This window comes from Trachymyrmex septentrionalis, unplaced genomic scaffold (assembly GCF_001594115.1).
Source record: "Trachymyrmex septentrionalis isolate Tsep2-gDNA-1 unplaced genomic scaffold, Tsep1.0 scaffold19, whole genome shotgun sequence".
Taxonomy (NCBI): Eukaryota; Metazoa; Arthropoda; class Insecta; order Hymenoptera; family Formicidae; genus Trachymyrmex; species Trachymyrmex septentrionalis.
Window position 1 is genome coordinate 2958164 of NW_017305071.1, and position 15452 is coordinate 2973615.

A 15452-nucleotide genomic window follows, 5' to 3' on the forward strand; every position below is an offset into this window, starting at 1 on the left:
TTAATTATTAAATTATTAAAGGCTTACCTCTCGAGGACCTTGACTAGTGACTTGAGATTCAATATTGTTGGGATATATGTTCAGTATAACTAAATGACAATAATCAACAGGAATCAAACTGTAAATTAGAACAAAGTTTAATATGATTATAATAATTTATAATATTTGTAGAAAATACTAACTGATCTGAAGACAACGCATTCTTGTTTTCCTGTGCTAATTCATTCAAAAATATATTCTCTAAGTTCTTCATGTTGCTGTTATCACGTGCACTCGTGATGCATATTACCCTGCCTCGATTTATCAGTTTGTTGGTGTTCTCATTCAGAGAAGTTCTTTTTTCGTGTTGTATCTCAGAGCACTCATTCAATGTCTCAATTGCTACGCGCAGACCGTGTATCACTGAATAGTCCTCGCCAGGTTCCGGCGTCTTCGTTGGCACTCCTAAAATCGCAGTGCCATTCATTATCTAAAAATAAAATCAGTTCCATTATTTTTTTTTATTAAACACATGCTAGCAAAGAAATACATTCCATTCAATAATCACAGATATTTATATTTCATTAATTAGATATTCATTACTCCAGAAATATAGAAGTTTGAAAGGGACACTTGCATGATTCAAATTCTGCTGTAGTGGACTCCATGAATTCAACACATAAGCTGCACGGTCAGTTACAACAAATCTAATCTGAAAAAATAATGACAGTAAGGACAACATTAACAATACTAGAGACTATCATAAACTGTAAATGTAGTCTGTTCTATCATAAAAAAAGTAAGTCTGTTCTATTTAGCTGAATAATTCACCTTTTTCAATAAGAAAAGAAAAAGAAGAAAAATAAGTTCAGTTAAAAAGATCAGATCTTATATATGATTAACTATCATAAGATGCTTTTCAACAGACACAGATGACAGTATAACACAGTGAATCATTACAGTCTTGTTGTTAAACTAAAATGATTTACTGTGTTATATTATCTGTGTAGCATCTATAGATTATAGTCTCAGATTACATTTTACCAGCGTTTTTCTGATAACTTGCTAAAATATGTTGCAACTAAATTGTCACAAGGTGAGTTCTCATTTGATACAATATTACAAGTAAAAAAAAACACAAATCGAGTATAGTAATTTTATGGCAATATTTTCGATAAAATTACAACAACTATTGTTTCGATAAAATTACAACAACTATTGTTCAGAAATACAAATACAATTTCTGACAACCTGCAAGCAAAAGTTTAATTCAACAATATTTCTGCTATTATCATGGCAATAATATGACGGTAACAATTGCTAGCCGGTTTGCTTTTGTACGAAATGTTAGCAGGGAAATAGTCTGTTTCTTTATACCAATTTGCCTATGGGGAAGAGGTCCCACACAATGCGACAGTACTCCAACGAAGCTTCGACGCTGGTAGTCCACAAAGATTTGCAGACCGGTGCCAGCGGGATTAGGTTCTGGCCTCTGCTCTTCAGAAAGTCAAATTCCAGCGGGGATTCGGTGGAGATACCAAAATACGGCGTGTGATCTAGCACGAATATAGTTTTGTGGTTCGCGGGATACATCTCGCATTTCTCACTCGCGAATCGCGTGAGACAAACAATATCTTCGCTGACCTTTTGAGGTTAAGATATAATCAATCGTGATATTTACGAAATTTACAGTTATGTCGTGTCTACCTCGTACTCTGCCAAGTCAATGCATTATTCTCATAATTGTTCTTTCATGTCAACGATCAATGGAGTCTGGAAGGAAGCAAACAAACGATAGTTAGGCATCTTTCCTGATTTTTCTACTTGACATTTGTAGCTCGAACATAACCTCATTTGATTCCGTTCCGAGTAGTTTTACGTATGGCGTGATAACCTTATATATTGCCTTATTTCTTCACATTTCTTTTTCTAAGGATGCACTGGAAAACAGGTAATCGATGAGTAATATATCTCAGTAAAAATTTTTCTCAAAATTTTGTATGAACTAAAACACTTTTCAGAAATACTGAGAAAGTCTACATCTTTACAATTGTTCATATATATGAATTCTAAAATATTCTAAGATTTTTAATTTTCTCATTCTATAATTTCTGAAAAAATAACCTTTTAACTTTTTTAGATTTTATAAGAATCAATCAGAACTTATAGGATAGAAATCTTAGAAATCTCAGAATATTTCAAAATTCATATATGTATATGAAGAATTCTAGAAAAGATATAGACTTCTTCTGAAAAGTGTTCTAATTTGTATAAAAAATTTGAGAAATTTTCTAAAAAGTAATAATATTTTTAATTTAATTTGTATAAAAATTCTGAAAAATTATATGAAAAAATTTTACTAGTGATTATTTATAGTGATTATATAGTTATAATTATTACAATATTTATAGACATTTATCTTTTATGATGTTTAAATATTATTAATATATAATTGATTCACAGGTAATTTAATGTCCAATGATATTGATAGTGATGATAGTGACATGAGTATAGATAGGATACCAAACCAGGATACAAGCAGTGATGAGAGTTCAACAAATGAATCTGTATCAGATAGCAATGATGACACTACTCCTGTTATTATTAAGAAGTCAAAAGCCTCGACATCTACTTCAGCAGGTATTCCTTTTTTTTTTAATTCTCCTTTTGTATAAATTGTTATAAAATAAGTTAATTATGATTTATCTTAAAAAAAATATCTTTCAAATTTATCTAGATGGGCCATCCCAGCAAAATGATGACAATGTTAATGAAGACTCTATTAATTCAGATGCGGATGAAGTTGTTCAAGCTATATTACACGCAAAGAAACTGCATAGGAATCATCCACCCTCTATTACATTGGAAGATATGATAACGGACATATGTTTCCATCCTAAATTGGACACTATAGGCATAGCCAGTATCACGGGAGATGTTTACATGTAAGTTTGATATTTTAGAATATATTTTAGAACGATTGAAAATTATAATTTAACATGTGATTAATTTCATTCTTAGTACACACATGATATGAATCATTTATATACTATGCATTTCTTTTCTTTGAAATAGGAGCATTGACTAAAATAATGGTCTCTAAGTACTCTATTCTTTCTTTTAAATTACATAACTTCATAAATACTATTAAAGTATATTTAATAATCTCTTAATAATTTTTGCTTATTTGTAAAAGAGACGAAAATTAATCCAGGATATGAATAACTTTTGTATGTAGTAAAGGACCAAAAAAATCATTGTATGTATTAAGGATTAATAGATTACTTAAAATTTTACGTAATTTGATATCCTTGATCAAACAATAAAAATTTAATAATTCTATCCATGTTAACAAAATAGTGGAGGTATGGATTGAGTTAATTAGAGTTTGATCTAAATCATTTTTAGTTTCAACGAAAATGTTATATCTATTTTTTTTTGCATTAGGTATAAATATAACAATGAAGAGACCAATCTTGTATCGACCATAGAATTGCATCTTAAAGCTTGCCGGGATATTGAGTTTAGTGAGGATGGACAGTTGTTGTTCTCAACTGGAAAAGATCTGTGTATAGCGATAACCAATGTAGAAACGGAACAACTGGTCAGATTGTACGACAAAGCTCACGAGTATGTATATATTAATATTAAAATGTCGATATTAAATTCGCTTTTTTTGTTTTTCCATTTATATCGATATTAATGCGTTTATTCGTTTTTCCAATTATAGGCAACCTATATACACAATGACGATTATCAACGAGCATGTATTTGTAACAGGCGACGATGACGGTGTAGTAAAACGTAATGATAATTAATATCTCTCTCAAAACTCTAATTAATCGAATCAATCTTATGTATAAAAAAAATATTTCAAGTCTGGGACCTCAGGCAAAAGGGAAGCGTGCCGATATTTTCTATAAAGGAGGCAGAAGATTACATCAGTGCAATGATAACCAATACAGACGCCAAGTATTTAGCTTGTGCTAGTGGTGACTGTCTGACGACTATAAACATACCTGAAAGAAAACTGCATGTACAGGTATTATAAAAATATACAAATGATTTAGTAACCATATTATGCAAAGTACTAAGTCGATTTTATATTATACACATATTGCACACAGTCCGAGGAACACGACGACGAGCTGACCTGTCTTGGCTTATTTAAAATGGAAAGTAAATTATTAACGGCTAGTAATAAAGGGAAAATGTATGTATATAATTGGGGAGAATTTGGACTACATTCGGATGAATTCCCAAGTATCAAAAAGAAGGCAATTAATTGTATGATCCCCATTACGGAAAACGTAGTGATAACTGGTGAAGAAGATGGAATAGTTAGGTAAGCGATAAAGATAGAATCATACGATATTTTATAATATACAAAGATTGTATCATTTATACGATATTTGTATTATATCATGCCTATAATAAACAGGGCAACCAGTTTGTTTCCTCATCACCATCTTGGCATAGTTGGACAACACAACTTTTCCGTCGAGACACTTGATATCAGTAATGATGGGACTTTAATAGCATCCTCTTCGCATGATAATGATATCAAATTCTGGAATGTACAATATTTCGAAACCCTAAATGTCACCGAACCCAAAAAGGGTGAAAAGCGAAAATGGCTTGAACACAATCTTCCTAGTAGTAAAATTCATAATCGATCAGATTTCTTTGCAGAATTGTAATCTTAACGATAATAAAATATTTTAACATATTCTGTACTATTTAATCGTTAAAACGTAAATCCTTGCATATCGTTTTGAAATAATTCATCCAACATCGTTTAACATATTGAAATAAATGGATAAACGAGTAGTGTTACAAAATGTGTGCATTTTATACATAGTTATCGGTACATGAACACTACACAAATTTATGTGATATGAATATTAATATTATATATAATATTTCGTTTTGATTAAACTTGGAATATCTTACAAAATATAAGCTCAAACATATTCTATTACATTGATAGATTACTATACTTATATCTAGAATATTATATTGTATCAGTTCTGTTATAAACTATTAAAGCAGTAGTATTATATAAGTCCGTCTAGATGTATACGCATATAATATATACGTATCATTAAATAGATTAACTAAAATCTTAGCGTGCTTTAGGAATAGATTAAATTCTCAAATTCTTATTTGCATTTTTTTTTTCGTAATTCTATAAATCTTACCTCAATTGTAAAAAATGGTTTGTAAACATTTATAGCAATTGAATTAAATAGATAGTACAAATGATATTTCGACACAGGTGTGATATAAAATATATGAAACTTTTTAGTCAGAAATGTTCCTCCGTAAATAGCAAGGAATGATTTCGTTTCTTTGAGTCCTATTCAAATTGTATTTTGATGCAATCAAGACGCAAAATATAAATGTTTTACGGTTATCATTTACTGATGATTTATTTGGCGTAAATATTCAGGTGCATGATAATGCTGTTGCGCGTGAGCCAATGAAGGATGTATCGGAGGTTGAAAACAGCGTACGTGTTCCACACTTGCCGCATCACTGTCTCCGCTTTTCAAATATTTATTCAACACAGCAAATATCTGTGAGTTCAATACTTGAAATCGCCTGATCCGATCCACCATCCTCTTCAAATGCTTTAAGGATAAATGACGTACATATTTAGCTCAAATGTGAGCAAATTGCTGTATTAATATATTCTATATATATTGTATTACTTACTATTCCTTTAACATTCTCGTCTTTGCCATCCACGCGTTGCACTCGAAGAATGTGATAGCAGAAATCAAGCGCCTCAAATCTACGTTGTTGTCCCAAAAGAACAATCATAGCACAACCAGCCCAATGCAAACCTTCACCAAATAATTCTCTGCAAAAGAGAAGAATCGCAATCATTATTACACTGTCAATCGACAAGAAAAAACTTATGTTACGTTGTATTAAGTGTTATACTAACTCAACGGTAAATTCAGTATCACCGACGGGAATACAATATACAAATTGAAGCGCACTCCAAAGCCTATGGAATTCCGTGCATTCGTCTACATTCATTACACCATTTGCTGGTGGTGGCCCGACCCAGATAGGATCGTCTAAGAAGCTCCGTAATCTGCTGAGCACAACTTCGAATATCGACAAGCCGCAGCATAATCGTTCGCGTGTTAATAAATCTCCTTCTCTGGCAATCATTGCTTGCTGAAAGAACAAGTCGTGTATAGAGTAGATCGAAAAAATACAATCTATACTTTGAAGAGATACGTTATATATTACTTACTTTAGCGGTACCTAATTTGTCTACGTTTGGAACAATTTGTAAAGCCGCGTACTTCGCCTCTAATCGTTTCTGTTTCGTTTCAGGTTTTTCTCCTTCTGAAAATTGCATATGTAAATAATAAACATTTCGCGCAGAGCTGTTTTTCATTTCTATTCGAATTAACTCATAACGCCAAGTAACACATACTACTCCTTACCTTTACAGTAAGGTCGCGGCAAAATGTTCTGAAACGGCGCTGCGTGTAGCAAATCGCACACTTCTTCTTGCGATAGAGCTTGTTCCATTAAGAGACAAAATAGAATCGTATTGCCAAATTCGCGAAAATTATGAAACAATTCAGTCTTAGCGTCTGGATATTGCACAATGTCGTTCAACTGAGCGTGATAATAGCCTAAAACTCCGGGAGATCCGTAATCATATCGTGGAAGCTTGCAGACTTTAGGCATAGCTTCCATCAAAGTCTTCGTAAATTGATGCAGGCTTCCTTGGATCAAGGTCTTAACGATCTTCAAGAGTTCTTCCATAACCACAGCTATTCCTTGATATCCAAGAAGCTTACATATTGTACGAAAATGGTGCGGACCGACGAATCCTGTATATTGTCCATATTGAGTACTATAAGCCAGATTTAACTGCTTACTACCCCAGAGATAATGGTGCGACATTTGAGGCGGTTTATCTCTATGAACGGGTTGTACAAATTGTAGACCGCGACACTTGACAAATCTGCCAAATAACACATATTAGTAATATCAAATCAATAATCCGGAATGTACTTAATGCAACATTATGTATACCTATTTGTGGCGGCGTTGTAACAATAATTTGGTAAAAAGTCGTAATTCAATTCCCAGAATACATGAAGAGTAATTCTTCCGTATGGGGCTAAAACATTATGATTCGCTTCTCTGAACATAGCATCATATTCATCTAACGCGAGCCACTTACTCAGAAGTTTATGCGTAAGGCGATTGACTTGCAACAATCCGTCTAGCTCCTGCCGGATCAGTTATCGATTAATTGGAAGATGCTTGTTTACAGCGCAAATATTGTAAACACACGGGCTTACCACGACTCCAGTTATATCGCCGGATTCGAATTTGCTAATGGCCAAATCTAATGATTTTTGCATGTCCGCATTAATGCGTTGTGTTATAAGCTTATTTAAATCGATACTTCTTCCCAATAGCTGAACATGCCTCTGTTTTAACAACGTTTCGTATCTATTAGCACGTGGATATGGGAGTAAATATGCTCCGAGAGCGACACATTCCACTCTGAATCGTTTATCCAACAGAATACTGGCTGCCAGTTGCTTATAATGCGCGAAAATCTGTTCACTAAGTTTGTAAACAAATTGATCGAAGCATAGATTCACTTCGGCTTCCACTTCATCGTACAAAAATTGTTTGCGAAATATCGTCAGTGCGTATAAGGCGCTGTCATTATATAAATCCAATGGATACAAAACATATCTGTAAAATTAATGATAGCAATGATATATCATGGAATGATTATATAATATTACGGAACACAAACACTTGTATGTGTGCATTCTTTATAAGAAGTACTATTATTATATATTATTATATATACATATTGACAACCATTTTATTCATATAAAAACTTACTCCATCATTGACGGTTCCTTGCTTCTTAATATATGATCAGTCAATATCCATGGCATAGACATTTCAATGGGAAACTGAAACATTTTATCGATTAAACGTTTGGATATAAAATATAATGAATGGTATTTCTATGTAGCATCTTTTGCAACGGGGTAGGCGTGAAATAACATCTGAAACTGAACTTTCAATTTTACAGTTTCCGGCATGTTTTGAACGTGATATTGATTATCTATCGTACGCACAGCAAACGGGAAATACCTGAATGCGTTTCTCCATGGTGATTAGGTCGCTGCACTCCTCGTTATGCTGATGACGTACTTGGCATTTCTAATCATGAAATAAATTACAGAAACGACTATTTTCATAATCATAGCTTTATGATAGCTCATAATAACTTCAATAATCAAGTCAGGAGAAAGATGTTAAAACAAATCCCAAAATTTATCCATCAATCGGTGAATGTTAAGATCTTTACACGCTCACGGCTCAAATTAAATGGATACGATTATTCATATGCTATTCATGTTTTTAATCGATAAATTATACGGAGATTTCAAAATTACTCTGAGAATATTTAATAAAAATGTAATGTTTAAAAAAAATGTTTAAAAAATTAATATTATTTACCTGTATTTTCCTACCCATTGTCATTTCCAAATAAAATTCTCTGTACCATAGTTGCGACAAGTCACAACAATTTTGTAGAGATTCTATGGAAGAACAGGAAATTTTCAAAATAAAAAAATAATTGTAAATTTAAAAATAATATTTATTTACTTACCACTGAAATTTAAAAGATAACTCCAATAAAAACTAGTTTTATGGAACTGATCGATTTGAACAAGGTATTGACCATCAATGTCTTTCCTCAGAGTACGTTTCCCACCGCTTTTGTCGGCTATTAATGATTCCAACATGGTTCGCACCATATACAATTGTGTGGAAGACGGTCCTATTTCATTTCATCGTAATGAGTTTCCAAAGTCAATAACGACATATAAGTAATAAATATATGCAACGTATTAATATGGAAGACTGACCAACGTTTCTTCGCGGGACTTTAATGCCGAACCCATTGTCTGGATCTTTTTTGCCTTTTAAAGCGGGATCTCCAAGTGGTTCTACTCCGAAATGCCAATCCGCACAAGTTTCTCTAACGGAAACAATTATACTGAAACAAAAAGATAAAAGAAATGACGTATAAGATTACTTTTTAATTTTAAAGTCATTATAACTATTAAACAATTTCTATAAATTTCACTCACACATATATATAATGTATATATTATATATTTGTATTACATATTATACATGAAAAAGAAATCTAAAATTTTTATACCATATTTAAATAGTTTTATTTATGCTCTATTTTAATTATGCTCTAACCTTCGAATCAAATCCTTTTTATTTTTGATAGCTTTCCTTAAAGGTTCACGCAATGCAAGTTGTACAAAATCTTGCAACTCAGCATATATATTCCTACGTATTGCGTCAATAAAAACAGTCTCTATTCGTGCCATTAATACTTGCAATCCCTTAATCATCGCTATAACTTCTATAAGGGCAAATTTCTCTTCATCAGTATAATTATATCGCGTAGCCTGATAAAAAGAATGGTATTAATAAAATAATTTTTTTAAATCAATAAACATGACAATGATGTAAAATACTAAGAAATATTAATAGAATACTAATCATACTCTTTCATATTCTTCAGCTTCCTGCGGACATTCTTTGTTCATGTGATGGTCAGTAGGATGCAATAGCTTCCAACTATACAGCTCTGTTACAACACTAGTCCATTGCGAAAGTAATTGTAATCCACGTAATGCTAGTTCTGCAGTATCTCGATTTTCTGTATCACTTCGACATTCTTTATACGTTGTAATGACTTCGTTACTATATCTGTATATAATTGTGAAACGTTATATCACAAAAACTAATAATTGAGATGAAAGAGATATAATCAATAAACAAGATATACCTTGCCAATTCACTAATATACTTTACGTGATCTTCTCTAATTTGAGGAAGATGTACCATAAGATCGGCTTGCGGACTTATGCTATTTGATGACGAAGACAGTGGCCACTTTGAAGCATCAAAGTGCTTTGAACGTTTGATATAATTAAACGGTGCAATTTGCATATCTCCGAACAATGGTACTACCTCCAAGTTCTTAAAGATTCTATCGATTCTATCCAATTTCAATTTTTTCTTTTGATCAAGCTTATTAATGTTACATAATTCGCTGTCCATTAAAAATAAACCAAAGCCCATTACTTTCACCAACATGTGCTTCTCGTTAGGCGTAAGGTACATCTTAGTTTCAAACATATGAACACAGATATTAACTACATCCGCAAGTAATTCTTCATATCCTGCAATTTTCTCGAGATTTTCTTTAACTGTATCACGAATTTTATTCTGTGTTGCCAAAAACATTGACAGATTCTGAGATTCTTGTAATGTTTGAGAGTCCGACATCACCTTTAAAAATTGTGCAGCTCTAAAAAATTAAGCAAAACGTACTTAAGAATAAGTGCAGTTAAATAGATCTAAATAAAATCTTGTTTTTCATAAATCACCTCCTGTATGTGGAATAGTCATTCTTTACGCTAGATTTCATATTTTTCAATTCGTCCAAAACAGCAAACATGTTGATGAATTTCCCTAAGGTCAACAAATATGCCTCAGATACAAAATCTTTTCTTTTCTCATGATGACACAATCGTTTAACTTCCCCTGAAAATCGCTCAATCGCTTTTCTCTGAAATAAAAGTATGCACGAATATACATATGCAATATATAAAGCCAAACTCTGATTAACTTAACTTGCATTTAATCTAACTGATAAAATTGCTTAAAACTTCATCTTTAACTGTATAATTTTGTTGTCCCTACAATTTTTTTTCATATATTAACCAATAAAAAATCCATGTTTGATCAATCAATTAAATTTTTTGATTGATTACACTTTGCTCAAAGTTACCATAAATCTGTTCTTTATATACAAACTAATATACATTTATACTTAAAGTAAAATAGGATCTGTTCTTCAGCTTAACTTCTGTGTTCTTAGCTTAACTAGTATACAGTAATTTAAAATAAAAAAGACATATATATTTGAAGTTTAGTGAAAGTAAAATAGAAAGTTTTAGTGCAATTTATTATAGCGACAAAGAATAAATATAACAACATAAAGTAGTTTAAGCTTACTTGAAAATACATAAAATTCAGCAATTTGTTTACTTCAGGTGCTAACACCTCAACTGTTTTCTCATAGATTTCCACTCGGTTTGGCTGCTCATTAGATTTTGGCTGCGGAATTGCTCGCGAACAGCATCTCCAAGTATATAACATGACTGCATGCTCCAAGCCTTCTTCTAGCAACTCATTCTAAATATTACAAACAAGAGATATTACAAACAATTTACCTCAATTAACAATGAATTATACACATGTCAGTTTACAATCAAAGGATAAGCTTACCAAACTCGCATGTACAGTCGCCTCTTCTATATACTTGGCGATACCCGTCACAAAACCGTTTCTGTCCTCGAAATTGGTGTCGAAGTTCGCTTGGTACACAACGGAACATGGTTGAGCCTCTATACAGGGTTGCTCGTCCGGCAGCGTAAACTCGTCGAGCACGTCGACGTTCGACAGAGCGTCGCCCAGAGTGACTTTCTCGGTCGTCATCGCGCCGCCCTTGTATAGTTGTCCGGAAGACCAGATGCAATAACAACCGGGAGGTTAAGTGTGCTCCGCAAACGACAGGATCTCTATGGCTTTACGTGCGTGATATTTATGTATTTTGTACGAACATCACGGTATGATCTCGAGATCGTCGAAATCACGAACGAGATCGTAAAACGTTGACGAGATGGGAGATACGGAGTCTTGGACCATCAAGACGCATCTCGAAACACAAGCGAGCGTTTTCCACAAAGCATAAAAGCTTATTGCCCGATCTCATCAACACCGCGCGCCAATCGCTTCCCGTCCTAGTTTTCCGAATATAAAAAATCAGCATAACACGGGCGAATGTTTTAAACGGAAGATCAGAGGAAACACCGTAAACGTCGCGCGAGCGACGATGACGGATGGAGAGTCGATGGGATGGGCAAAAGTCGATCGATTAATCGACGCTTTTCAAAGTTAAGGAATTAAATGTATAATCTACTTTGCAAGTTGAGATCCGAGGATCCGATTATCGTTATTTCGCCTTTCGAGTCTTTAATTACGGATTTTGTCGAAATACAGACGGAGTTTTCCATGCGTTACACTAAATATAAAATGAAAATAAAAACGAGCGGAACGTATAAAATAGAATGATTTGATTATGAAACATCGTGCGCGATAGATTTATAATTTAGATAACGCGTTATTTGTTTTCTAATTTTTCCGTGCGTTCAGATATCTGATTTTCAGATATCACATTTTTCATTAAATTAATAAAAATAGAATGATAAAAGACTTAAGAGTCTGGTCTATATCATTCTATTTTTATTAACCTAATGAAAAATGTGAAAAAATAACGGAATCAATCAGTTTCCTCTAAAGTAATTAATCTTTATTCTTTCAATATTGGGAATCCTCTGTTATTGATAATGGGCGAATTTTCAATTCATCGATTGATCAATCGCGTTATGCGTAAATATAATTTTATTTCGTATGCGTATATAGTCTGATTCCGGCCTAAAACGGAATGCACCTACAATCGTACTGCTCTCAAAATAGAAAGAGACACAACGGGTGCTAAACATCACATAAACTGTCAATTTCAAGCTACGGACAGAATATATTTGATCTATGTATATTATAATTTGATGGAATCAGAAAGGTGCAATATACGTTGCAATATACGTTCGTTTCATTTCAACTTACTGCATTATTTGTAGTGGTGGAGTAAATACTGCACAGTGCAGTTGGTGCAGTATTTACTCCATCACTACAAATTTTCTATTTTTGCACTAAACTGCACTGTTAGAATTCTCTTTCTCGTTTTTAACAAATATCAAGCATATATTTTTCTCACTTTAAGTTCCAAAAGTATACACTGGCTACAGAAAACTAGATCTCAGGAATGTATTTAGTGCAGTCACTGCACTGTAGTGTGCACTATAAAGAAGTAACAATAGCTTTGTCGATCTGTCACTGTTTGTAACGAGGAGAATGGAGAAGGGATGTATCCATTGATAAGAGATGTATATACACTTGCACACATGGATATACATCGACAAGAGTTTACTAAATAATTTTAACTTACAGACAAGAAGAAAATATGTAAAATAAATCATTCGGAAAAATAAGTTCTTCGTTGTTGTTTTTCTATTTTTTTTATATCTCCCAGTTATCTGTGCCGCCAGTCGCTGTCAAAAGGCATAAAACTCGAAGGAAGTCACGGCCAGTGTCATTCCATAACAATCTAATCACCGTGTTGTGTTCTTCTACAGATCGGTACTGTTAAGACAAAAACTATGACGAACGAAATATCGGTGAACGTTTTGACACTGAATTGTTGGTAAGCATATATTCTGATGAAATTTTTACTTATTTTACAAAACGCATTTTTTCCTAAGGCTCTTATTTTATAATTCTTAACGATAGTATCCGTTACATAATGTTACATATTTTTATCATGTATAAAACTTTTGCAACAATACTGTAACAATATCATAACTGTCATTGAGAATTGTAGAATAGGAGCCTAAAGGATGAGTTTTAATTCATGTTCTGTTGCTTCTGTTTTGATAGGGGCATACCATATGTGTCAAGAAACAAGAACGAACGTATGTCCGCTATTGCTGAAAGATTTATCAGTAGGGAATACGATATAATCTGTCTGCAAGAAGTTTGGTCTGTCGATGATTTTAATCAGATAAAAACAAAAGCGCAGGAAGTGCTTCCCCACTCGCATTATTTCCATAGGTATAGTTGTACGTCATCTCTGTCATCCAGACTAATTTGAATTGTTTACTAAATAATTGTAATCTTACATTTCTTGCGTAGTGGAGTCTTGGGATCAGGAATATGTATCTTGTCAAGATATCCCATTCATGATGTTATGTTTCACAAGTGGCCTTTAAATGGTTATGTTCATAAGATACACCATGGAGACTGGTTCGGTGGCAAAGGAGTTGGACTGTGCAAAATAAAAGTGTTTAACATGTATATTAATGTTTATATCACACACGTATGTGTTCATCTAGTAAATTTTTTCGTTGCTATTTAATCATGTATAAAATATCCTTTTATAAATAATGTAATGTATAATCAGACAGCTTATGATGACTTTTAAAGGATATTAAATGTTCACTGTTTTTATTTTGCAGTTACACGCGGAATATAATCGCGAGAATGATGAGTACATGGCACACAGAGTACTACAAGCGTTTGATACTGCTCAATTTGTCAAGATGACAAGTGGCGGCGTGGATGCTGTCATATTTGCGGGCGATCTTAATACAGAGCCGCAAGACTTAGCTTATAGAATTATACGTGGTGTTTCTGGTTTAGCAGATACATGTCCTGATAGTCAGAGTCACATAGGGACCAACGAATGTGCCAATAATAGTTACACCAGCTCAAAACTCGCTCGAACACAGCCAAATGGAAAGCGTATAGATCACATCATGTATTTAGGTTCGAAGACTGTGAAGGTAAAGGATTAATGCAACTAATATGAAAATATTGATACGATGTATAATACATTAAAACTTGTAGGTTGAAGTTACAAATTTTGGACATCCCTTGCCAAATCGTGTGCCATATAAGAATTTTAGTTATTCCGACCATGAAGCTGTGATGGCTACACTTAAATTCACTAATGGTAAGCAATGTATTTAAATATTCCACATGTATTATGCACATACATAAAAACATTTATCTATTTTTTTTATTTATTTAATTAATAGTTTAGATTTATATATTTGTTTGTGTAGATAAACATGATGTGAAAGATCTAGATATTATCGATTCCCTGAAAGAAGCAGTAGAAATTTGCGAAGACGCATTGAAAAGTGTACAACGCCAACGTTTTTGGTATACATTGTCAACCTGCATGCTAATCATTCCATTAATTTGGATCATCTGGCTAAATTGCATGAACATATCTTTAGCTGCAGATATTGGTTTAAATATAGTATGTATTTTTCTGACTGCATTATTATGCTACACTGTATTTATGAGTTCACTATGGAATTGCGCAGAGAAGAATGCATTAAGAGCAGGACGTTTAGCTATAGAAATTTACATGACATGTTTGGATAATAATAAAAGCTGAACGTCAAATTTCTACAATAATACAGATCTAGTAAACTACCAATTAACAGTAACATACAATCAATGTTATAATTTCGCATTCAACAATATAAATGTAAAATATAACACATGTTGTACATAACAGTTATATTATTAAGTGTAAAATTATAATATTGATTTTATGTTATTGTGTTAGTTGATGTTTACTGGATATTGCAATACTTCCAAAAGAGAATTTAACATAACATAAAAATTGATAATTCTCAAATAAAAATTTTGTTAAATAAAAAAATATATATTTAATA

General features: G+C 32.7%; 4 protein-coding genes across 5 annotated transcripts in view; 2 read left to right on the plus strand and 2 right to left on the minus strand.

The window, feature by feature from the left end:
- The window catches only part of LOC108747020 (protein asunder homolog), a 4674-nt gene extending 2850 nt beyond the window's left edge, over positions 1-1824 (minus strand). The window contains exons 1-5 of the mRNA XM_018484229.1: positions 1687-1824; positions 1357-1623; positions 617-691; positions 183-469; positions 28-118 (exon numbers count right to left, since the gene is read on the minus strand). Coding sequence (XP_018339731.1) covers positions 28-118; positions 183-469; positions 617-691; positions 1357-1572 — 669 coding nt within the window. The 5' untranslated portion in view covers positions 1573-1623; positions 1687-1824. The remainder of the gene's footprint in view (positions 1-27; positions 119-182; positions 470-616; positions 692-1356; positions 1624-1686) is intronic.
- A 20-nt stretch (positions 1825-1844) lies between these two features.
- LOC108747021 (WD repeat-containing protein 55 homolog) lies at positions 1845-4737 on the plus strand. Its single transcript, XM_018484230.1, has 8 exons — positions 1845-1930; positions 2443-2619; positions 2717-2924; positions 3427-3609; positions 3710-3783; positions 3858-4021; positions 4107-4324; positions 4421-4737. The coding sequence occupies exons 1-8, from the start codon at positions 1915-1917 to the stop codon at positions 4677-4679; spliced, it is 1299 nt and encodes a 432-aa protein (XP_018339732.1). The 5' UTR covers positions 1845-1914; the 3' UTR covers positions 4680-4737.
- A 376-nt stretch (positions 4738-5113) lies between these two features.
- Positions 5114-12840, minus strand: LOC108746984 (cytoplasmic FMR1-interacting protein). 2 transcript variants are annotated; one of them, XM_018484163.1, is made up of 19 exons: positions 12772-12840; positions 11374-11672; positions 11101-11280; positions 10470-10651; positions 9866-10390; positions 9582-9786; positions 9268-9482; positions 8922-9052; positions 8663-8833; positions 8509-8591; positions 8140-8208; positions 7882-7955; positions 7320-7725; positions 7048-7247; positions 6447-6976; positions 6251-6345; positions 5933-6171; positions 5698-5845; positions 5400-5612 (listed from the first exon to the last, which is right to left on the minus strand). In XM_018484163.1, exons 2-19 carry the CDS (start codon positions 11581-11583, stop codon positions 5400-5402), a joined length of 3876 nt encoding a protein of 1291 aa, XP_018339665.1. In that variant the 5' UTR covers positions 11584-11672; positions 12772-12840. The 2 variants fall into 2 exon arrangements, with proteins under 2 accessions (XP_018339666.1, XP_018339665.1); XM_018484164.1 differs by lacking the exon at positions 12772-12840 and having other exon boundaries at positions 5114-5612; positions 11374-11583.
- A 90-nt stretch (positions 12841-12930) lies between these two features.
- On the plus strand, positions 12931-15244 carry LOC108746985 (putative neutral sphingomyelinase). The gene is made up of 6 exons (XM_018484165.1): positions 12931-13408; positions 13642-13815; positions 13897-14080; positions 14220-14546; positions 14611-14716; positions 14829-15244. The coding sequence occupies exons 1-6, from the start codon at positions 13365-13367 to the stop codon at positions 15167-15169; spliced, it is 1176 nt and encodes a 391-aa protein (XP_018339667.1). The 5' UTR covers positions 12931-13364; the 3' UTR covers positions 15170-15244.
- The last annotated feature ends 208 nt before the right edge of the window (positions 15245-15452 follow it).

Coding starts and splice junctions, on each gene's coding strand:
- LOC108747021 (XM_018484230.1), top strand. Junction 2,925..3,426: donor ATCACGGGAGATGTTTACAT/GTAAGTTTGATA, acceptor TTTTTGCATTAG/GTATAAATATAACAATGAAG. Junction 4,325..4,420: donor GAAGAAGATGGAATAGTTAG/GTAAGCGATAAA, acceptor TATAATAAACAG/GGCAACCAGTTTGTTTCCTC.
- LOC108746984 (XM_018484164.1), bottom strand. CDS start 11,583: ATGACGACCGAGAAAGTCACTCTGGGCGACGCTCTGTCGAACGTCGAC. Junction 8,592..8,662: donor TTATCTTTTAAATTTCAGTG/GTAAGTAAATAA, acceptor GTTCTTCCATAG/AATCTCTACAAAATTGTTGT. Junction 5,613..5,697: donor ACGAGAATGTTAAAGGAATA/GTAAGTAATACA, acceptor TTATCCTTAAAG/CATTTGAAGAGGATGGTGGA.
- LOC108746985 (XM_018484165.1), top strand. CDS start 13,365: ATGACGAACGAAATATCGGTGAACGTTTTGACACTGAATTGTTG. Junction 13,816..13,896: donor CACTCGCATTATTTCCATAG/GTATAGTTGTAC, acceptor TTTCTTGCGTAG/TGGAGTCTTGGGATCAGGAA. Junction 14,081..14,219: donor TTAATGTTTATATCACACAC/GTATGTGTTCAT, acceptor TTTATTTTGCAG/TTACACGCGGAATATAATCG.